The sequence below is a fragment of the Dendrobates tinctorius genome, unplaced genomic scaffold, assembly GCF_039654945.1.
Source record: "Dendrobates tinctorius isolate UK_male_01 unplaced genomic scaffold, ASM3965494v1 ptg000070l, whole genome shotgun sequence".
Taxonomy (NCBI): Eukaryota; Metazoa; Chordata; class Amphibia; order Anura; family Dendrobatidae; genus Dendrobates; species Dendrobates tinctorius.
This window is the reverse complement of record NW_027361738.1, coordinates 26,408,110-26,432,495: the sequence shown is the minus strand read 5'-3', so window position 1 is coordinate 26,432,495 and position 24,386 is coordinate 26,408,110. Positions and strand designations below refer to the sequence as shown.

Below are 24,386 nucleotides of genomic sequence, written 5' to 3'. Positions count from 1 at the left end.
TGTGAAAGTAGCCTTAGCATGTTCATATACAAATATAGCGATGACAGTGTAGAGTCAGAACAGGCACTGACAGACCATTAATGTGTAGAAGCAGGAACTGTCATACAAGCAGGAGTACCCTCTCCCCCAAGCAATCAATAAGTAGAGAGACTGGATATCTCTGTGCTGCTCACGACACAACTTGACAATACCCCTTTAAAGGTATGTGCACACAATGTTTTCTTTCAGGGGGCAAACCAGCTGTGTTTTTTAGGAAATGCTGCTTTTGACTCTTCCTGAGCGCTTTTGGGATGTCTCTGATCGCTGGTGGATTTTTTTTTTTACTGCTTTCCTTGTCCATTTGGGGGCATCTTTTTTAATGGTGTTTTCAGGATGCTTTTTAAACTTCATTTAACAATGAAGAAACCGCCATTGGTTTTTGAAGCAAAAATGCTCAAAAGAAACTCGGCTATCTTTCAGGCATCTTCCTTCCTATTGACTTGTAATGAGAGTGGAAAATACCTGAAATATTGCCGGCATCTTCTCATTTATTTTATCCGTTTGGAATCTTTGGAAACTTGAAGTGTTTAAAAGAAGCTCCAAAATCTGAGCATACGAACAATAAATCATTTTATATCTTTGAGTGTTTAGATAGTTCTGCGGATTTTGGGAGTGGACTCACCTGAAAGAGAAACGTTATGTGCACATACCCTAAGGCTACGTTTTCACAATGAGCTTTTGATGAGTTTTTGATGTTGCAGATTTTTTGTACCCATTAAGTAAAATAGATTACTTGCATTTTTTTAAAAATATGCAAAGTAAAAAAACTCAACAAAAGCTCATAGTGGGAACGTAGCCTAAGAGAATATAACTTGCAAAGTCACTGTGAGACATTTAGTTGCTTCATCCTGTTACATCATAACACCTTACCATGTTGCAAATAAAGTCCGTGGAGCCTCATTTAAGAGTCTCAAACACGGGACCAGCCAGATCTTCCTCCAGGGAAGGACCCAGCCAAGGGGTGGCTCTTTTCGGAAACCACCATTACCACCATATTAAGTGGCCCTTTAAGTTAATATCCAGCTCTTTACTAGTTTACAGCTATGACAAGGGAAATACCAAGGCCAGGTATCCATCCACAGACAGCTGTTTCGGGGTGTTGCCCCTCATCAATGTGGAGTAGGATTCTGGCTAGATGGGAGCAATGCCTAGTAGACCAACATCACAAATCACTCATTTAAGAGTCTCAAACACGGGACCAGACAGATCTTCCTCCAGGGAAGGACCCAGCCAAGGGGTGGCTCCTTTCGGAAACCACCATTACCACCATATTAATTGGCCCTTTAAGTCAATATCTAGCTCTTATTTGCACATTTGTATTTCCCAGGGAGCACTGCACCTAGGATTTCACTGATTGAGCGCCTTTGCCGGCTGCCGCAGTGTTTTCTTTGACTGGTCTCCCTGAGGTCAGTGATTGTTTTGTGATGTTGGTCTACTAGGCATTGCTCCCATCTAGCCAGAATCCTACTCCACACTGATGAGGGGCAACACCCCGAAACAGCTGTCTGTGGATGGATACCTGGCCTTGGTATTTCCCTTGTCATAGCTGTAAACTCGTAAAGAGCTGGATATTGACTTAAAGGGCCACTTAATATGGTGGTAATGGTGGTTTCCGAAAGGAGCCACCCCTTGGCTGGGTCCGTCCCTGGAGGAAGATCTGGCTGGTCCCGTGTTTGAGACTCTTAAATGAGGCTCCACGGACTTTATTTGCATATTTGTATTTCCCAGGGAGCATTGCACCTAGGATTTCACTGATTGAGCGCCTTTGTCGGCTGCCGCAGTTTTTTCTTTGACTGGTCTCCCTGAGGTCAGTGATTGTTTTGTGATGTTGGTCACCTTACCATGTTGTATATCCAATTATTTCCTACATTTAATAGAAGATAATTTCTTAAAAGTACAATGCATGATAACAATATGGAAAAAGGACAATACATGAGTACCAATGTTTCCAGAGTGCGGTTCAATCTGAATAATATTTGGAAACGAGATGTTTTCCCACTCAAACTGGATTGTAGATTTGCTGTTATTCCACATCTACAAGACATTGCACAACATATAGTAAAACAAGAAGGGAAATCATGGTACGAATAGGCAAAATTATGGTATTATTTTTACAGATTTAATACTGACCTTAAACTGTTTTCTCATAGCCGTGCCAGTAAAGCTTTCTCCAGAAAAGATGACTGCATATGGCTCCAAGAGTATATAAAAAGGCTCAGTTGTGCCTTTAATATCAAGGTCAATGACGATCATATCTTGTAATGCAGGGTCCAGTTCAGTGACGCTGGATGGATGCTGTTCTGTGCTGCATATAAGTATTAAATGTTTATTCACTTCTACAATTACACCGTTTATGGTAAAAATGTATTATAGTTAATGTACAAGAAGAAACTACAAAGGCAATAACTTTATCACAAATATTTTGCACAGATCAGTTGATTAACCTCTCAAAGACTGCTGCAATTTGTGACAGCGGCATCTAAGTGGTTAAAAGACCCCCATTGGAAGGATCGACCCCAGTGATTGTAATCGCGGGTGCCAATCATTGCCATGGTAAGCTGATGTCATCAATCTGATGTCCCCAGAGTACGACGGCATGTAAGATCACATTGACTGTTAGTGGTCTCAGTCACTACAATACACAAGTACTGCAATGCATGAGACCAGCGATCAGAGTAAAACTTATACATGTCCCACAGTGGGACTAAGTGGAATAAAATGTGTACAAAAGTTAAAAAAAAAAAACACAAAAAGTGCACGCAAATCATGAAAAGCCATTTCACCACTAAAAATGCAGCGTTTGTGTTAAAACAAAAATAAACACAAAAAGTACACATAATTGGTATTACTGTGTCCGGACCTACTCGAACTATAAAACGGTTATGTTATTTATTCTGTACAGCAAACACTGTAAAAAAAAACAAAACAAACAAAAATTATAAAAATTATAAAAAATTATTATGTTAAAAAAATGGTACAAATAAAGTCAAACTGTCTTGCAAAAAAACAAGCCCTAATATGACTTGTGTAGGAAAAAATAAAGTTCCAGCTGTCAGAATATGGCAATGCAAAAACAAATTAATGTTTATAAAATATTGTTTGCAGTCTGTAAAAGTAGCAAAACATAAAAAATGATATAAATCTTGTATCACTGAAATCGTACTGACCCGACAAACAAGAATAAAGTCGCCTTATCACTTATACTGCATGGTACAAAAAGAAGAACTATTCTTGTACTGTTTATTTGTTCAGTCTGCGTCCCCAAAATCAAAATTAGATTTCGGGTCACATTTATCCTGCACTCTCTGCTGAGCACTTGATGTTTCCGTGTAAATCCCAAAGAATGTGATTCAGACAAAACCCCTGATGAATCCATTCACTTATGAGGCAGATGGAAATCTGTGCTCCCAAATCCAAATACCCCCTCATTCTAAGCCCCTCTGTGCCTAAACCTCAGAAAGTGGCCACATGTTTGGCATTACTGTAGTGGCTCAAGCCCAATTAACAATTTAGGGGGTGCGTGTCACCAGATGCACAAGCTGGACACAATGAATGGAGGAGCTTACAATTTATAGGGGCTCTACACTTTATGGAGGCACAATGAATGGGCACTAAACTGGCAGATTTACAATTCTCTAGAATAAAGCCTGGCGTGGAGGATGTTACAAAACAGGTACTGTAGCCGGAAATGAATTCATTGAAAGGTGCAATTTCTTTAATGGGGTCACTTTTGGGGGGGTTTCTGCTGTTCTGGCACCTTAGAGGTTCCCCAAATGTCAGCCAAAAACTATTCTAGGGCTCAAAAAGCCAAACAGTGCTCCTTCCTTCGCAGCCTTGATGTTTGGCCTAACAGTAGGTTCTGATGACATATTCAGGAGAAATCACTGATCACTGAATTCAGGAGAAATTGCGCATTAAATTGTGGGGTCTGGTTTAACCTATTAACCCTTGGGTTACTGAAAAATTTTCTGCAAATAAAAAAACACGTTTTTACCACTAAAAAGTTGATAAATATCCTAATGTTTAACATATACCAATGTTATAAAATTCTGTGACGCACGTATGCGTTCAAAATACTCACTACACCCGCACATGAATTCCTTAAGCAGTGAAGTTTCTGACTTGGGCTCATCTGGGGGGGTTTCTGGTGTTTTGGCACCTCAGGGGCTCAGCTAGTGGAGCTCACAATCTATCCAAACGGAATCTGCAATCTAAAAGCCAAGTATTGCTCCTTCCCATCCGATCCCTGCTGTGTGCTACAACAGAAGTGTACAACCACATGTGGGGTATCACTCACTGTAGTCAGTAAAAATTGCATAACAAATTATGGGGTCCATTTTCCCTTATTATCCCTTGTGTAAATTATAAATTTGGTTATAAAACAGTATTTTAGTAGAAAAAAATATATATTTTTTTGTTTTCATATCCAAATGTTATAACATTTTGTGAATCACCTGTAGGTTAAAAATGCTCAGTACAGCACTAGATTAAATCCTTGAGGAGTCAAGTTTCCAAAAGATCACTTTTGGGGGGGGGGGGGGGGTTCTGCTGTTTTGGCATGTCAAAGGCTCTGCAATGAAAACTTGACATGACAATCTACTCCAAAAATCAAATAGCGCTTTTTCCTTTCTAAGCCCTGCCATATGCACAAACAGGAGTTTTTGAGCACATATGGGGCATTGTCGTGTTCGTGAGAAATTGCGTTAGAAATAATGGGGTTTCCTATTATCAATTGTGAAAATCACAAATTTGAGGCTAAAACAACATTTTAGCAGAAAAAATAAAATACCTTTTGCTTTTACATCCACATTTGAAAAATTTTAAAGGTTCAACAAGATCAACACACCCCTAGATGAATTCCTTGATGGGTCTAGTTTAAAAAATGGAGTCACATGTGGGGGTTTCTACTCTTTTGATACCTCAGGGCCTCTGTAAATGAGACATGGTGTCTGTGATCTATTTCAGCCAAATTTACATTCCAAATACCAAATGTCGATTCTTCCCTTCTAAGCCATGCTGGGGTCCAAACAGAACTTTTTACATGTGGGGTATCACCACGCTCAAAAGAAAGTGGGTACCAAACTGTGGAGTTTACTTTTTCATGTTACCACTTGCAAAAGTGAAAAATTTAGGGCCAAAGCAACATTTTCGTAAAAAAAATAAATAAATTTTCAATCTGACGAGCTAATGTTATCAGATTCTGTGTAGTACCTGATGGTTCAAAATGCTCACTACACACCCTGGATAAGATCCTTGAGAGGTGTAGTTTCCAAAATGGAAACCTGGTCATTTGTGGTGGGAGGTTTTGCTGTTTATGCACATTAAGGGCGCTCACAATCTATTTCAGCCATATTTACGCTCCAAAATTCAAATGGTGCTCCTTCCCTTCCGAGCTCTGCCATTTGTCCAATAGAGGTTTCTGACCACATGTGGGGTATCAGCGCACTCAGAGGAAACTAGGTAATACATTTTTCATTCCATTTTCTTAGGCTAATCGTTGTACAGTAAATGTTTAAAAAAAATTTGGGCTAATTGCAATAAATATACAGTGGGGAAAAAAAGTATTTAGTCAGTCAGCAATAGTGCAAGTTCCACCACTTAAAAAGATGAGAGGCGTCTGTAATTTACATCATAGGTAGACCTCAACTATGGGAGACAAACTGAGGAAAAAAAATCCAGAAAATCACATTGTCTGTTTTTGTTTCATTTTATTTGCATATTATGGTGGAAAATAAATATTTGGTCAGAAACAAAATATCATCTCAATACTTTGTGATATATCCTTTGTTGGCAATGACAGAGGTCAAACGTTTTCTGTAAGTCTTCACAAGGTTGCCACACACTGTTGTTGGTATGTTGGCCCATTCCTCCATGCAGATCTCCTCTAGAGCAGTGATGTTTTTGGCTTTTCGCTTGGCAACACAGACTTTCAACTCCCTCCAAAGGTTTTCTATAGGGTTGAGATCTGGAGACTGGCTAGGCCACTCCAGGACCTTGAAATGCTTCTTACGAAGCCACTCCTTCGTTGCCCTGGCGGTGTGCTTTGGATCATTGTCATGTTGAAAGACCCAGCCACGTTTCATCTTCAATACCCTTGCTGATGGAAGGAGGTTTGCACTCAAAATCTCACGATACATGGCCCCATTCATTCTTTCATGTACCCGGATCAGTCGTCCTGGCCCCTTTGCAGAGAAACAGCCCCAAAGCATGATGTTTCCACCACCATGCTTTACAGTAGGTATGGTGTTTGATGGATGCAACTCAGTATTCTTTTTCCTCCAAACACGACAAGTTGTGTTTCTACCAAACAGTTCCAGTTTGGTTTCATCAGACCATAGGACATTCTCCCAAAACTCCTCTGGATCATCCAAATGCTCTCTAGCAAACTTCAGACGGGCCCGGACATGTACAGGCTTAAGCAGTGGGACACGTCTGGCACTGCAGGATCTGAGTCCATGGTGGCGTAGTGTGTTACTTATGGTAGGCCTTGTTACATTGGTCCCAGCTCTCTGCAGTTCATTCACTAGGTCCCCCCGCGTGGTTCTGGGATTTTTGCTCACCGTTCTTGTGATCATTCTGACCCCACGGGGTGGGATTTTGCGTGGAGCACCAGATCGAGGGAGATTATCAGTGGTCTTGTATGTCTTCCATTTTCTAATTATTGCTCCCACAGTTGATTTCTTCACTCCAAGCTGGTTGGCTATTGCAGATTCAGTCTTCCCAGCCTGGTGCAGGGCTACAATTTTGTTTCTGGTGTCCTTTGACAGCTCTTTGGTCTTCACCATAGTGGAGTTTGGAGTCAGACTGTTTGAGGGTGTGCACAGGTGTCTTTTTATACTGATAACAAGTTTAAACAGGTGCCATTACTACAGGTAATGAGTGGAGGAAAGAGGAGACTCTTAAAGAAGAAGTTACAGGTCTGTGAGAGCCAGAAATCTTGATTGCTTGTTTCTGACCAAATACTTATTTTCCACCATAATATGCAAATAAAATGAAAAAAAAACAGACAATGTGATTTTCTGGATTTTTTTTTCTCAGTTTGTCTCCCATAGTTGAGGTCTACCTATGATGTAAATTACAGACGCCTCTCATCTTTTTAAGTGGTGGAACTTGCACTATTGCTGACTGACTAAATACTTTTTTTCCCCACTGTATTAAAAGCACCATGCATTGACATTAGGATATAACCATTATTCTTACCCTGGGGGTGCTGGAATGTCTCTTAATATCATCTGTGCAATACTGTGATAGTCAGTGAGCTAGAATTGAATGCAAGCAAGGCATCAGTATAAGGACAAGTAGAAAGAAAAGCAGTTTATAGTTTTTGATGCATTTCTTTTCAAGCTTAAGACTCTTGGATCTAAGCTTAGTTTTGCTAAAATCTAAATCAGTGTGAAGATGGCCTAATGGATACACATATCAAATCTAAGGCTAAAATCTATGTAGAGTCTGCAGCAGAAAGAGACTTCAAGAAGTGTTTGATCCCAATAGAATAGAAAACGTCTCTACTTTAAAATGTATGCACTTTTCGAACCATTTTATTTGATTGACTCAATACATTAAACAAATATATAACAAGCCACTTTAGGAAAGAGTCTTATTACAAAAGTCTTACCACGTGAAAAAGAGTTCAGCTTCTTAGTAATATCGATTAATGGCAATACTTTCCTTACAATCATAAACTATAATTATTGAATTGTGCGCATGAAAAGGAATCTGTCACCAGGTTTTTGCTATGTAATCTGAGAGAGTGAAGTAGGTGCAGAGATCCTGATTCCAGCGATGTGTCACTTACTAGTCTGCTTGGTGCAGTTTTGATAAGATCACTGTATTCTTTGCTGCAGTTCTCTGAATGCTGAGCTCTGTATAACTATGCCCACATCACTGATTGGCTGCTTTCTGCGTACAATGTGTATAAGCAGAAAGCTGCCAATCAGGGGTGGGGGTGGGGTTATACAGAGCAGGATGACTACATGGCATGAGACAACTAGTCCTCTAGTAATAAAGCACTGATTTTATTGAAACTACATTGAGCAAGCAAGAAAGTGACACATCACTGGAACAAGGGTCTCTGCCTCTACATCATGCTGCTCTCAGATTACATATCAAAGCCTGCTGACGGATTTCCTTCTATAAAGTGAATAATGCCACTGTAACACATGACTGCTGAATGGCACTACACATTTCAATGTCATGACAAAGAAGATATTGAAATGCTAATCAGAACGGGACTGCAACTTATATGAGAAAAATATCAATAAAAAATTTTGTAAAAAATTCATGCATCATTGGGAGATGTGTTTTTATATGGACTTTTCTTAGAAAAATAAGAAGTAAAGTCCTAAACTCTACGACAGCTTCTCATGAGCAATGACCCAAACATGATGCAGACAGTTTAGGTCATTAGACCTTTGGGCTGGGACTTGCAGCCATAATATGGGTGCGGAAGAGTGCAGACACACATTTTCAGTTCACATCACAATATAAAACAATCCTGGCATCGCTTTCCTTGCTGCTTCTCCCTATCCTCATACCTCCGTTGGAGTGTAAGTCACAGTGAAGATATTGTCCTTGTGAGGCTGCAGGATGCCTTGTAATGGACTAACAGTGAATGCCGTACACTCATCTATCTTGTACTCCACAGTAGTCATATCTGATTGTTCCTCTGCTTGTAAAGCTTCTACATGTGGCTTCACTATCTGCCAATAGAATGGAAGTTCCACATGCCTGCAAACAATTGGGGAAATAGCAAAATTAGTAATCAATAAGCTTAATCACATCAATAATCACATTTCCACATCACATCCTTGTGGATAGACACTGGTGCTTACAAGTTTGTGAACTCTAAAGGCCCCGTTACACACAACGATATTGTGAACGATATCGTTGCAACATCACCAGTTTGGTGACGTTGCAGCGATGTCAAAACGACATTGTTGCGTGTGACATGTAACAACGATCAACGATCAGTTGGCTGATAACGTTAATCGTTGCCTAAAGCCCCCGTCTCACATAGTGAGATCGCTAACGAGATCGCTGTTGCGTCACCGATTTTGTGACACAACAGCGATCTCGCCTGAGATCTCGCTACGTGCGACACATAGCGGCGATCTGGCCTCTGCTGCGATGTCGCTGATTGTGCTCGAATGTCCTGGGCCATTTTTTGATCGCTTGTGTCCCGCTGGCCAGCATGCATCGCTGTGTTTGACAGGGACAACAACGAACAACCTCAATACTACAGGTCTGAGAGACAGGGTCCCAATGACCATCGTATCGTTCCGTATCGTTGCTGCGTCGCTGGTGAGATCTGACTGTTTGACATCTCACCAGCGACCACGTAGCGACGCACCAGCGATCCCTACTAGGTCATATCGTTGTCGGGATCGCTGGTGCGTCGCCAAGTGTGACGGCACCCTAATGGTCTGGGCCATAAATCTAACGTTGGTCTCTCATGTGACAGCGAGAGACCAACGATCAGCGAGCTCCCATCGCCGTACAGCAGACGCTGGAAGCTGGTATCCAGGGTAAACAGCGGGTAACTAATCGCCGTGCGGCGGTTAGATACCCGCTGTTTACCCTGGATACCGGCGTGATCACTGGTCCTGATCGCTGGCGAGTCTGCCTATGTGACAGCTCATCAGCGATCAGCTAACTATGTCCCAGCGATCCCATCCACGTCGGATCGTTGGTGGGATCGCTGGGACATTGAAGCGTGTAACGGGGCCCTAAAACTCCATCCAAATCCTAAAAGTAGATAACGAGAAGCAAATCAAACAAATGAGTCAAAAATATTGGATTTTTTTTTTTCCAATGAAGAAAATGATCCTATATCACACGACTGTGAGGGAAAAAGTAAGTGAACCTATGTAGTTAGCAAATACTTTGAAGTTGAATTTAATGAGATGGCAATCAGGTATGAGGGATGAGTGAATGATGCTTTATTTCAAGAACAGAGATCTATCAAAGTCTGATCTTAACAAGATAAGTGTGTGGAAGTGTATCATGGCACAAACGGGAGATTTCTGAGGAGCTTAGGAGAGCAGATATTGATGCTCTTCAGGTAGGAAATGTTACAAAACTATATCTAAAGAGTTTGGACAGCACCAATCTTCAATTAAACAGATTGTGTACAAATGGAGGAGATTCAAGACCATCATTACCCTCTAGGAGTCGTCAACCAAAACAAATGGCTCCAAGCGTATTGGGCATAATAGTCCAGGAAGTCATAAAGGAACCAAATATAACCTCTAAGGAACTAAAGGCTTCTCTTATATTACCTAACATTAATGTTCATGAGTCCACCAACGGGGGAACGCTAAACAATGATGTCCATTAAAAGACTGCAAGAATAATGGAATCGTTCTTCAAAAAGAACATTGCTGCTCATCTGCAGTCTGCTAAAGATCACCTGGACAAGCCATAAGGTTATTGAAACTATGATTTGTGAACGGATGAGACCAAACTAGAGCTTTATGTTTGGAGAAAAAAACCCAATATATTATAGCATAAAACTCAAATATCATCTGTGAAACACGGTGATGATAGTAGCATGGTTTGGGGCCTTTGTTGTCATCTGGGCCAGGATGGCATGTCATTGATGGAACAATAAATTCTGAATTATACCAGAAAATTCTAAAGGAAAATGAGCTGAATCTCAAGAGAACGTGGATCAGGCAACAAGGCAAGGACCCAAAGTATAAGTCATTCTACAAAAAAATGGTTACAGAAGAATAACATTAACGTTTTGGAATAATCAAGTCAAAGATCTAACCTTAATCCCGTAGAAATGCTACAGGAGGACTTGCAGTGAGCAGCTCATGGCAAAAAAACCACCAATGTGACAGACTTTAAACTGTTTTGTAGGGAGAAATGGGCTATAATTCCTCCAAACCGATCTGCAGAACTAATCAATTACCAGAGACATTTAGGTGCAATTATTACTGCACAAAGGGGTTACAACACATACTGAAAGCAAAGGTTCACATACTTTTGCCACTCATAGACATGTGATACTGGATAATTTTCCTCATTTAAAAAATTACAAAGTCTAGTATTTTTGACTAATTTGTTGGACTTGGGGCTCTTTATCTACTTTTGAACCTATGTAAAAAGTTTTATGTAGTTTTACGTCACAGTTATGCAGAAGTATGTAAAATTCTGTAGGGTTCACAAACTTTCAACCAAAACTGTACAGTACATGTGGATATTACATTTGTAGAAAAGATCCATTAACTGTCAAAAGAGTTTCTCTAAGGCCTCTTTCACACTTCAGTTTTTTGCATCAGTCAAAATCCGCCAAAAGCCGTTTTAGAATTGATGACAACGGATGCCACCCATCCGTTTTTTTGACGGATCCGCAAAATGAAGAAGTTTAAAGGAAAGAGAGAGAGAGAGAGAGAGTTTTGTTTTTTGTTTTTTTTTGGCCGGCACCCAGAAAGAATTTCGGGTTAAATGAGTGTCTGGAGGATCCGCCACCAAAAAAAACGTTACAAGCTCCGTTTTTAAATCTTTGAGGATGGTGACGGACAGCAACTTTTGGCGGATCCTCAAAAAAAACAGATGCAACGGACAGCAATCCGTCACAATCCACCATTAATGAAAGTCAATGGAGAAAAAAAACGGATCCTCAAAAGAAAATTGAGGATCCGTTTTTTTCAAAACCTGGCGGATTGTGACTGATTGTAAAAAACTGAAGTGTGAAAGAGGCCTAAGATGGACAATTATCACCTATTCCTAGGAAGGGATGATAAGTGTATAATCACTGGGGGCCCCACTGATTACAAGAACAGGGGTCCTGAGCCCCGTATTCCTCCTCACTGAGGACTATGAATGGAGTAATCATTAAGCAAGCGTGATAGCCCACTACTCAAAGCCTACATGACTGATGGAGACAGCTGAATACAACTCAATGAACATTGGATGAGAAAAGGTGTCCCAATTGTGGGGTCCATGTAGATGTTTCTCCCCTTTGCAGTGGACAGGTGATGATTGACTCTTTTCGGAAAACTCCTATGAACCCTTCCGAAAACCCCCATGGTTGCCATATGAGATCTCCTAGCACAGGGCGGGTCCAAGTTTAGTAAGGAAACTAATTACAAAATGTAAAAAACGCATACAAATATTTTATAAAAAATATAAAACTCCTCAAATTAGAAAAGTTTTAATCACTCCCTTTTTCCTCAAATGCAAATAGAAAAAAGTAAAAGATAAAAAATGCATATATTAGGTATTGCTGTTTGTAGAACTGCCTGAACTAATAAAATATTTATGTGGTGAACGTACAAAAAAAAAAATTGCCCCTTAACAGAAGCTGCAATTTCCCCCCCAAATTACAGTAAAAAGTGATCATTGTGTTGTATAAACCCCAAAATGATATAAATAAAGGTCAGCTTGACATACGAAAACAAGCTGTCCTGTAGCTCCACCGTCAAAAAAATAGAAACATTGTGGGTCTTTGAAGGTGGTGACACAAAATGTTTTTTAATTTCTGATTGTTTACAACTCTGAAATTAACAAAAACAAAACTATGCAAGCTTGGTACTGCCATAATCCTACTGACTTGGAAAAAAATGCTGTCTGGTAATTTCTACTGTGCAATAAGCGTAAAGAAAAATACCAAAAATAATCGTGGCGTTTTTGTTTTTTTTCCCCACATTTTCACAGCATTTTCGATTTTTTTTTTTTACCTTTTATCATTCTTTAGTACATTATATGGTAAAATGAATGGTGTAGTTGAATTTAAGAAATGAATGGATGCTTTTCTTGTGTGTAACAGTATAGAAGGTTACGAATAACATAATATTATAGGTAGATGGGTGACCCAGCTTAGGGGAAGGAATTTTTTTCCCTATGGAGAAAATTGGCTTCTACTCTGTGGGTTTTTTGCCTTCCCCAGGATCAACAATGCAGAACAGCTGCACTAAAAATAGGCTGAACTAGATGGACATAAGGTCTTCCTCCAGCCTTCAAAACTATGTTACTATGTTACTAAAGTTTCAACTCATTCAGCAAAATAACAAGCCGTCATACGGCTTTGTTGATTCAAAAATAAAAAAAGTTATGGCTCTTGGAGTAAAGAAGAAAAAAAATGGCAAAAACAAAAAAATTGCCCGATCCCTAAGTTTATACAGTAGGGTGGCTGTTCATACAACATGGGAAGAGGGAGTTCCAGCCCTCGTTGATCATATTTCCCTATGCCACTGGATGTAGAGATTCCGCACTGGAGTCCCCTCTCCAGAAGAACTGGATTAATTACAAATGAAGGGGTAAAGAATTATGTCAAGGAATATGGAAAAGGTACGATGGGGAAACCTTCTGTGGAAAAACCTGACACTATTAGGGAATGTGGACACAGAGTCCTTTTCGGGGGGGGTACGCTCTGTAACGTGCTCGAAAACGTACTCAAGAAATGCTAAAGAGAATGAATATATACAAAGCAATGTAATAATAATAATCTTTATTTACATAGCGCTAACATATTCCGCAGTGCTTTACAATTCAACAGTTCACATACAACTCATAAGTAACAACGATTAAGATAATACAATAATTACAGCAAAATAAAAAGCAAATGTAAAAATGACTTGCAGTGCGTTTGTTCAGTTTTTTAACCGCTAAAAGGTTTCCAAAACCACAGAGTGGTTCAAAAAACCGACCTTGCCCTCCAAGCCACTCAATAGTTTTAAAAAAAAACAGCAAAAAATGTCTAAGAAGATGGTGAAAAAGATACTTCGGGAAAAACCTGCGTTTCTCTGAAACCTCTTCCTTTTGCAGAAATTCGCAGGTACTAAAAGATGCATATAACCTAGTGGGTGGACACTGCAAAACAGTCAGTACCCCATGGACATGGAAGGATTCCACTAGAAAGAATTGGATAAATGTACTCACGTTGTATTTCGGATGCCGATGCTCTTCTGTTCTGTAGAATGTAAGTTTGTACTTGGGAATTGTACTAAATGTTCGGCAAAAGGATTGGTAATCTCAGCAGGAATACCCCTGTCCTCACTGACAGGTACCAGCTGCAACCCAACAAGTTGTCCATATCCTTGATAAAAAGTATGACGATAGTCAGTATATACAGGACCATAAGACATATTGTCACAACTCTGTTGCCAAGACCGTGGGCTCCTTCCCTGTCCCTAAGGCTGGGGGCGGTCTAGCTTGCCTTGTTCCCTGGATTACTTCTGATGGTGAAGATGCCGGGGCCACGTACCTTGCCTTAGCTCCTGAATCTGCCCTCAATCTGTATCCTTCCCCCACCCAGGGAAGAGGGGAGTAGTAGTGTACCGTAATACACCAACTAGACTAACAAGGTAATACGAACAGGGATAAAGAAAAATACCAATCATACAAATATACACACATAAACAACAGAGAAATGCACCAGGGAGTGGAGAATGGGGTTAAACCAAAGTAGGAGAAGAAAGGGAATTATCATACACTCAAAACCTAGCAACGGTCACAGATAAATCCATCAAACGCCTAATCAGATGCTGCTGTCTTCTGCCTCCTCTCTGTCACAGTAAACCTGTGACACATATGCGGTACAAAAGAAGGTACCGTATTCATTTATAGCTCACCTGTTAAAGTGATATCCTTGACTTGGCAATTATCACACACAATTGTAAAAACCTGGCTGTGTGTTTCTGAAGATAAAGGGAAAAATACAACCTGGAAAAAAAAGCCACATAAATAATATAATTCTAATAAAAAATAGCTTAATATATGTAGAAAATGTATTTTATGTATTTGTCACTGACCTCGATAATAATTTCTTGTCCAGGGTATAATTCAAACATGACAGGTCGAATGCAAAACGGTACCTGCTCCACAAATCCTGCATTTGCCACAGTCTAAAGATAAGAAACATACATTATTTTATGTTTATTGGAAATTCACTAATATCGATTTTTCAGGGATTTTGATTTTCCTCTTTGTTGACACAGTTGCAGCAGTGAGGTCACGACTACAGCACCTGACTGCTGCAGCCAATCACTGGGCATCTACATGCACAAGAACGCTGTGCCCAGTGATTGGCTGCAGTGTGCTGTAGTCATGATGTCACTGCCGCAGTCGAGTCAACAAAGATCAGGGTCAACAGCGAAATCGCACTATTGGTAATCAAAGGGGAAATCTTTCTCCCTTTGGAGAGTACCAAGTAGACATATTGAGACCTATAAGCCATGCAATGCTCCTCTGGGAATTTAAACATGCAAACAGCCTCTTCAGAGAGGAAGAAAACAGGAACTCTAATGTCATCTATTAGCAATCCTAAAAGTCAACAATATTGTCCCTTCAACGAGCCTCGGACATGACTTAGGATAAGAAGCTAAACTGGAAACTCCATTTGCAGACACATATTACAGGGTGATTGCCGCTGATCCAGTAGGTGGCACTCATGTTCCTGGCCTCTTCCTCTCTGAGCCCATTGGCAGGTAAGGTAAGTAATATGGACTTTCTTATTTTTACACAAAGAATCCCAATGTAAAAAAAACCCAGTAAACCAAGAAAAACCCTTTAACTATATGTGTTGCACTGTGACGAGTTAACAGCAGGCTGTGTCAAGACCTAGACAGGTGAATGAAGATATTTCCATTGGAATCTTGCCTTAGTGATATGATTTGCTTTTATCACATACTGGGTAAATTATGAGTGGTGATTTAATATATTTAGAAAGTCCTCAAAAGCTAAAATCATGAAAACTTAAAAGAATAGAAGCTGATCTGTAGTACTGAGCTGGAAGAATAGCAATTCCTCAGGTTACTACCCGAGCAGCTGTTGCCTGTAGTACCCGTCTTCTAAGATTTGCATTGCTAGATGTGAAGGTAAGAGCTCCACAAAAATGTGGCCTGGAAAATACGTAGTGGCGCTATGGAGAAGAAGACCAGACGCATGGAGGCATATGACTCAGGAGGCTTCACATGGGGGAGTGAGCCGTGCCCTGGCAGGGGCGTCCTAGCTTAGCCGATCTTCCACATTGGCAGAACAAAATGGTAGCCGTAGTGATCAATGGTAGCCCTAGAGGTGGTCTGACCTCTGCCAGAGCATACTGGGATGACCCACAAGGCATCTGTACTGAGCTGTAAGAGACAGGTAGAGCTGCACAGCTCTGACTACAGCAGATTGGGTAAGAACCTCTCAGGAAGATGAGAGCCAAAGTAACTAAAGGAAGGTGGAGAACACGCTAAGGAGCGTAACCTAACAAAGGAAAAGACAGGTATGACCCATGTCAACTTCCAGTGTAACACTAAGCTAAACTGCATGGCTGGGAGTCAGCTGGCCAGATGCAGTCTTTGGGGAGGAGTCAGCATTTTTTCTAAGATGTATTCGGAATGTCAGCCTCCAGGCGGCAGCATATAACCCAATAACCCATGGTTTTTGTGTTCCCCAATGAAGCATCCAACAAACTTACATGAAGTTATAATTAACAATTATAAAACTTACTCTAAAATTTGCCGGGGGCCAGACACTCTTAGGCATAATGCAGAACTTCCCACGACTTAAACCTTCATTTCTGCAGAGCCATTCGATGAGCTTCACTCCACCAACCAAGCAAGGTCCACAATTCAGAGTCCGGGGCACTGTATGAGACACAAACAATTTGTCAATAGATGGAAAGATAGCTGCTACAGCTAAAAACCAACATTTTCAATGTTACATTATCTACCAAGTGATCCACAGACAGGAAGCAAAGTAGGGTTTATAAAGATGTATGGATGTCATTGAGATAATCCATTTTGTTAGTAGGATTCCTCTGAGAATGATTGGACTACAGACTGTGTTGAATGTCTATCCATGCTTTCAAGACATGTTGGGTCCTCTAAAACAAGAGCATCTCTTTGTAGTAGCTGTTACCTATAGCTCATATATAGAATGGGCTAAATGAACAGAGAATTCTATAAAAACACATTTTAAATTGGGTTTTCTACATTTGTCATCTTTAAGAAAATTGAATCCTTCCCCTTTAGTAAGACATAAGAGTTACATACATTTGTGCAGTCAGTATACAATCCATAGTCACCATGTTCAATAACTGTTGAACTATTTTTCAGTTCTGGCCTTTTGGCCATTTTTGGTTTATTTTTTTGCTTTTGTATTTTTTGCGCTCTTGTCTTTTCCTCCTTGCCTTTCAAGATAAATATTTTTGTTTGATTATTGACAAAACTATATGAGGGCCATATGTTGTTTGTTCCACAGGTCAGTAAGGTCATGGTGATATAAAAATCTATATAGTTTTGTATTTTTTCTAGTACTTGAAAAAAATAAAAATTTGCTTCAGCTGCTTTATTTTGAAAGCCACATCTTTTTCCTTGGATGTGGTCTTTATTTTTTTTTGAGAGATGAGCTGTAGGCTGTGTCGGTACCATTTTAGAGTCCATACAACTTCCGCATCTTTTTTATTCCATGTTTTCATAAGGCTACAAGATGGAAAAACATGGATTCAACCATTCAGAATTTTCCATTTCAATATTTCATCTTATCGGATGAATATTTTAACAGTTACATATGTGTTGATATAAAATATGTATTTTTTTAGATTTCGGTATTTGCATTTTTGGAAAAGTGGTTGATTAAGGCTATGTGCCCACGTCGCGTCTTTCACGCGATTTTTTCCTGAGCAGAAATGCATGCCCCTGCCAGGGAAATTGCATGCGGTTTTTGACACGCGTTTTTGACGCGATTGTCAAGCGTTTTCCCATGCGCTTTTGCTCATAAAATGGATGGTATGCGGAATCGCGGGCGATTCCGCAAAATTAATGAACATGCTGCGTTTTTTTACCGCTAAGCGATTCCGCAGCGGTAACAATCGCATCATTGGCACAACATGTGCGTTTTGTATTAAAAATGAATGGAATGCTTTTTTAAAGCGTTTCCGCGGCAGAATCGCGCATTTAAAAACGCCGCGGAAACGCTTAAAAATCGCATTGTGGGCACACATCCTTAGACTTTTATATTTTCTTTATTTATGTTGTAAAAATATTATTTGGTACAATTTTATTAAATACACATTACAATGCAATAACATACTGTAAGTAAAACAAGAGATAAAACCTAGCTGGAAGATTCAAATAGTTTTTAATGTTCTATTTATAGTTTTTATTAGTCCCATCAGGGAACTTGAACCTGCAATTATTTGATAGCTTACAAAAAAATGCTGCAATTCTGCAATACTATATCTACAGCATGGGATGCCTTAAACCTAACTTTTAATTGACAAAGATAAAAATATACTACAAATACCAATACAACATGTATAATAAGTAACAAATAGAAAAGATGCTCACGACGAAATAAGTGCAAGTAAAAAATGGGGGATCTCCCGCTTACTTCCACAGATCACCCTTGGAGGACAGTGTAGAAGGAAAAGGATAAGTGGAAGGGTAACATCTCTAATGTTCCTTGTCATGCCCTGGATGCAGGACTCCCGCCATAACAAAGGGAGTACCCAAGTGTGGCCCTGTAGTAATGAACCAAAGCACTTCCCTATGCATTTCTACCTCTTTGAATAGGCTTCATCAGGGGGAAGATGTAACAATAGGGTAAATATAATTATATGTTCATTGAATAGTGCACTGGCACTAAGTACTCAAGAATGGGCATATCGGTTAGTATTTCCTATAGTGTGCCTGACAGCTTGAAGAGCATGTGTGATATTACAATCAGTTTTGCAATTACCAGTCACACAGTTGTAGTAACATGTCAGACATGGGCCCATGGCTGTCACAAAGACCCCTCGATTTCCCCATGCAATCGTGTTGCAGATTAGCCACTGGGAGTCAAAATGACCCTCATCCATGTTCCTAATCTCTTAAAACCTCTTAAATACTGCTGTCATGATTGAAATTGTTGTGATCAGAGTTTGATCTGATCACAGCAGTAAAGGCCCCGTCACACACAGCGATCTCGCTAGCGAGATCACTGATTTTGTGACGCGCCAACGAGATCGCTGTGTGTGACGGGGATCAGCGACTGGCCCCCCCCGCCGGGTATCGCTGATCGTGCTCGATCGGCCTGGGCCATTTTTTGATCGCTGGTCTCCCGCTGGCCAGCGTGCATCGCTGAGTGTGGCAGCGGGAGCCAACAATCAGCGAGGCTCCCAGCGCTCTAAGCAGGCGCTGGGAGCTGGTCTCTAAGGTAAATATCGGGTTACTAAGCTGTGCGCCGTCACTTAGTTACCCGATGTGTACCTTAGAAACCTGCGTGCTGGCAGCTTCCGGCGCGAGCACGCAGGTTTCTAAGGTACACTTTGGGTAACTAAGTGACGCGCGCCACTTAGTAACCCGATATTTACCTTAGAAACCAGCGTCCTCGCTGGTGGTAATCGGTGGTGAAGCTGCCTGTTTGGCAGCTCAGCAGCGATCACGTAGCGATGCACCAGCGATCTTGACAAGGTCGTTTCGTTGTCGGGATCACTGGTGCATCTTTAAGTGTAACGGTACCCTTAGTTCATAACGAGTTAAAGATACATGGCCTGATTATTTGCGATTTATAATCAGAAAATGGAAGAAATTATCATTCATGATCTAAGATTTCCACTAGAGACTGCTGGATTATTCTCTAATGGGATTAATAAAAAGTCAGGATTATAGTTGATGATTCCTATATGACTGCTGGCCCAATGACTATATCACATGGGTGGATTATCTGTTGTGTAGGCATTTGGTGATTACATTTCGCTGTATATTAGAGATGATATTGGAAGTTTGGGGACTGATCCAATGGGTGCTTCTGTAGTCTGTGGATAATTTACCTATGTGTCATAGCCATTATTCCCATTAATACCCCAAGTACCTAAACTATATTTGAAATATGTTTTGAAACAAAGGTAAATTTACACATTGAATAGATTTTCCTGAACTAAATCTTCATGAAAATCAGCCCCAAAATGTGTTTTAGGGCAAATACAGCGACAGGTACGGCTGCAGACTTTACTCTTTCCTTAGCAGATAGTAAAAGTTGCTGTGAAAATGTGACATTTCTGCAACAGATTCTGCGCTGTGCAGATTTGTATCTGATGCAAAACCTTTTTATTCTGTGAGTAGATTGTGATTGTTGATATACCATTCTTACTTTGTACTTGTCTACATTCGCTCCTTTTCATATGTAAAGCACCATGGAATAAATGGCGCTATCAAAATGTATAATAATAATAATAAAAAATTTATCGAAGTCAATTATCTTTTATTGTCATGTTGTATTCGCTGACATTTTTTTTACTTAAATTCATCAACATGGTGCATGTGGTTCATAAATTCGGTGTAAAATAAGAAATGCCCTTTATTTTTGTGAATTTTCAGCACCAAAAGTTGCAAAATCTTTGAAAAGTGCACAAAATTGAAAACTCGACCAGAAACCTTACTCCAAGGAAATAATAGAGTGAGATGTGCCAAAAAAAATGGGACATTTGGCAAAAGTCGCATGTCATTTATATATCTACAACATCTGGGTAAGCAAAGTTGTCAAGTAAAAAAAACTGAAAAAAGAAAGACAAGTTCAAAGTGTCAGAACGTATAGAGAATAAGGTGCAAATACTAAGGCCAACAAAAAGAAGACAATTAGTGCGGAAAACTGGAGAAACAGCAATGATCAATGGAAATGAATACTGATTTAAATGAATGGAAACAGAATTACAGGACAATAATGGGGCACGTTAACATTTAATTCCAGTGGGGAAGAATTTCTTGCTTCCTGGCTTTGTCCTGTGGAGTTTTATATTACTGTAATCTTCAGTATATCTATTTTTTTTAGTTTAAATGAAAGACACTGGCTGTGTAACATCGTGCAGGATAATTATTTGCATAAAGATCTGTATAGATCGAAACGTCACAACAGATGGCAGAATGAAGTGATTGAATTTCACCAACTTGGGAAGCACCGTGCTCATTTTTTATAAGGTGCAGGATAATGTCACAGAGTTATGTACATTGATCATTTATGAAATCTTTCGTCCTACAAATGCATGTAATCCTGCCTCGCGGCTGGAGGGAAAGAACGTGAACATAAATTAGGTTCCACAATAAAACCAATTTGGTTCACTTAAAATATTCAGTATTATATAGATGTAGTTTATGATGATGAGCATAGTTTAAATCTGGCGCAAATCATCTCTAAATAATTCCTATAGAGCTGAGGAGCAGTTTTGGGAACTAGTTTTACTGACCTATCACTCAGCCTGACAGGTTCAGAGCGGGACACAGAGCAGAAGGAAAAAAGCTGTTCCGATCTGCTCATAGAGAGTCTCCAAGCGTTTTTGAATTTTCTGACATGGTAGAGCACGGAGACTGTAGAATCACGAAGCGGCTTTTTTCCTCCTGCTCTGTTTCTTGTTGTAAACCTGTCATCCTGAGTGGGAAGATCAGTTATTCTAGTTCCCATTGCTGCTCCTCAGCCTGATGGGAACTATATAGTAACCCAGGGACATGTTCTTTGAGCAGCATTTCATCATGCGTGCCTAGGATGGGTTGCAGCATTAAATAGGTGACAGCAGTCATCTTAGATTACTTTTCGGAGAACCCCTTTAATAGTAAATCATTATAATATGAATTAATTGCTTGATTGCGTATAATTATCGGTTATAATTATCATTACCTGTCAGTATTGGAGGAGGTCTCCTTGCTTCAATAGGCACTAAGACAGGATACGGAGCCTGGGTTTCTACCAGTATAAAGTCCTCAAAATCTGCCAGTGAATCAGGAACAAACCGTACGGTATAATGGCAGCTCATTCCTGGTGCTACAATCCCTCCTTCTCCTGGAAATTTTCCTGAATGAACACAAACATATAAAACTTTACAGCACAAGCTGCATTTTTTTAGAAACATGGTAGGGGATGATGAGCAATCCAGTGATTATTGACATCAGTATCATATATTCACCATATAACTTTTCTAAATAGAGTTAGATAACTAAGAACAGACTAATTTAGAGAATACATCACACACACACATACCATTGGGCTCAAAAGTTTACATACCCCGGTAGAATTTTTTCTTTCTTGGCCTTTTTTTCAGAGAATATGAATGATAACACCAAAAGTTTTTCTCCACTCATGGTTAGTGGTTGGGTGAAGCCATTTATTGTCAAACTACTGCGTTTTCTTTTTTAAATCATAATGACAACCCAAAGCTGTCATTAAAGTTAGAGAGGGCAATACATGGTATTAAGAAATGGGGTATGTGAGCTTTTGATCAGGGTCATTTGGCTTTCTTCTGGTGACTCGATAATGCAGCCCATTTTTCTTCAGTAGCCATTCAAATCCGTTCGTGTCAACTTCTGTGCATGTTATCAGTCCAAAATCACCAGGGTATGTGAACTTTTGATCCGGGGCTTTTGGCTGTTTTGGGTTGTCATTATGATTTAAAAAGAGAAAACACAGTAGTTTGACAATAAATGGCTTCGCCCAACCACTAACCATGAGTGGAGAAAAAAGTTGTGGTGTAATTCATTCATATTCTCTGAAAAAAGGGCAAAAAAGCAAAAATTAGGCTAAGGTATGTAAACTTTTGAGCACAACTGTATGCAGTGTCCATAGTCCCTCCTGGAATAGGACGTCACAGGGGGCAGCACTGCAGTTACTCACTAGTGTCTGGCATCACTGCCCACTCTGAAGATGTCCCTAGATCCTAGGTGATGGACGCTGTGGCAGATAAGAGCAGTCGCAGCTCCCTTCTTCTATCTCCAATATCGCCGTAGCATTTTAACTGAAAGAAAATGTCATCAGGGGTTGAAGCTAGAAGCAGTGAGTGGCAACAGCTTCTAGCACCACCCTCAGATGAATCATTATCATCGGGGTGGCGCTGGTGTCCCTCACAGCTTACAGCATCGAACCCTGGAGACAACTCGTTTGAGGCCAGTGATAGAAGCTGTGGTGTGGCGTTGGTGTCAATCACTGCTTCAAGCTCCACCCCCTGATGATGTCTTTATCCACAAACGCTACAGAAGTAGGGAATCAGCGCTATACTCACATCAGCAACACAATCCATCACCCAGGATCCAGGATGTCTTCAGAGGGTGCAGTGATGCAAGAAACAATAACTTCAGCGCTGCTCCCTGTGACGGCCTGTTCCAGGAGGAGCAATGGCCACTGCAGGGAGTGAGTGCAAGCCCCAGCCTCCTGTGATATCACGTTTGAGAATCATCACAAATGAAACATCACAGAAAGTACGTTAAAAAACACACATTTAGAGATTAGGTAGGTAGGAAAAAGTGCAGGGTGTTGTGTAATAAAGGAAATTAAAAAGTGGTTAGGGTGTAAGGATAGAAAGTTAGACAATACGTTTTAGATGACGGACAACACCTTTATATATTCCCAATTATTTGTCAGTGTGAACATGCTGGAGATCACCCAACGAATAAACAAAATGCTGGTTCATTGAGTGATCGAATCTTTTATGCTTGCAAATAAATCCGTTTTATCAGCTGCACGTTGCTCTGTGTAAACAGAGGATGTTCAGCTAATAACATGGTACTGTATGGGGTCAGAATGATGGTATTAGGCCAGGGTCACACTTGCGAGTGTGATGCAAGAAACTCGCGAGAGTCTCTTGCATCAATACCAGGCAGTAGGAATACATGCCGCCGCACAGTCCGGTCCCGAATGCCGGCGGCAGTGCCGGGTATTGATGCGAGAGACTTGCACGAGTTTCTCGCATGACACTCGCAAGTGTGACCCCGGCCTTAATGATATCTCTGTCCACAATACTGTTTGTCAGCTTGTGTAAAGAGGCCAGCAAACGAGTGCCAGACAAGTTGAATGTAGTTGAATGGCTAATGTTTATACCATATCTGATTACTGTCCATTGCTTGGTAAAGACTAGAGATAAGCTAATTTGTTCGGATTCGGTTACGGATACGATCGGAATCGAATATTGGTTTTGCAATATTCGTCGAACACAGCCGAACGTCATTGGAGTCAATGGGAGTAAAAATTACTGAATATGTTCGGCACCGATCATAAGACATACATTCAGCACAAATATTGTTTGAATATGGCCCGAATATGGCAAAATCAGATTCGGGGCCAAAATCCAAACAAATTTGCTTATCTCTACTAAAGACTACTTGTCCTGCAAGGTAAAAAAAACAAACTATGAACAGATACTGAGTCAGTATAGGATGCTGGGGAATTTTAGCTCAGAATAATAGCTGTAACTCAGGACTAGTGAAGAACAAGTGACTCAACTTTTTATGTTGGATTATTATATACTGTGATGCTATAAAACATTATTCATAGAAATTCATAGATGTGTTTTCACGTAAGACTTAACCATGACTTCTCCTTTCAAAATAAGAAATGGTGGACATTATTGTATTTTGGAGAACGCTCTATTCTAGGTAAGGAGCATGCAC

General features: G+C 40.2%; 1 protein-coding gene across 2 annotated transcripts in view; it reads right to left on the bottom strand.

Annotated features, from left to right (window-relative positions):
* The window catches only part of DLEC1 (DLEC1 cilia and flagella associated protein), a 121,817-nt gene that overhangs the window by 54,006 nt on the left and 43,425 nt on the right, over positions 1-24,386 (bottom strand). For both annotated transcript variants that reach the window (XM_073581481.1, XM_073581480.1), the window contains 9 exons: positions 21,628-21,801; positions 16,483-16,619; positions 14,799-14,891; positions 14,619-14,709; positions 13,927-14,083; positions 8,574-8,766; positions 7,240-7,298; positions 2,170-2,344; positions 1,980-2,073 (listed from right to left, as the gene is read on the bottom strand). In XM_073581481.1, coding sequence (XP_073437582.1) covers positions 1,980-2,073; positions 2,170-2,344; positions 7,240-7,298; positions 8,574-8,766; positions 13,927-14,083; positions 14,619-14,709; positions 14,799-14,891; positions 16,483-16,619; positions 21,628-21,801 — 1,173 coding nt within the window. The remainder of the gene's footprint in view (positions 1-1,979; positions 2,074-2,169; positions 2,345-7,239; positions 7,299-8,573; positions 8,767-13,926; positions 14,084-14,618; positions 14,710-14,798; positions 14,892-16,482; positions 16,620-21,627; positions 21,802-24,386) is intronic.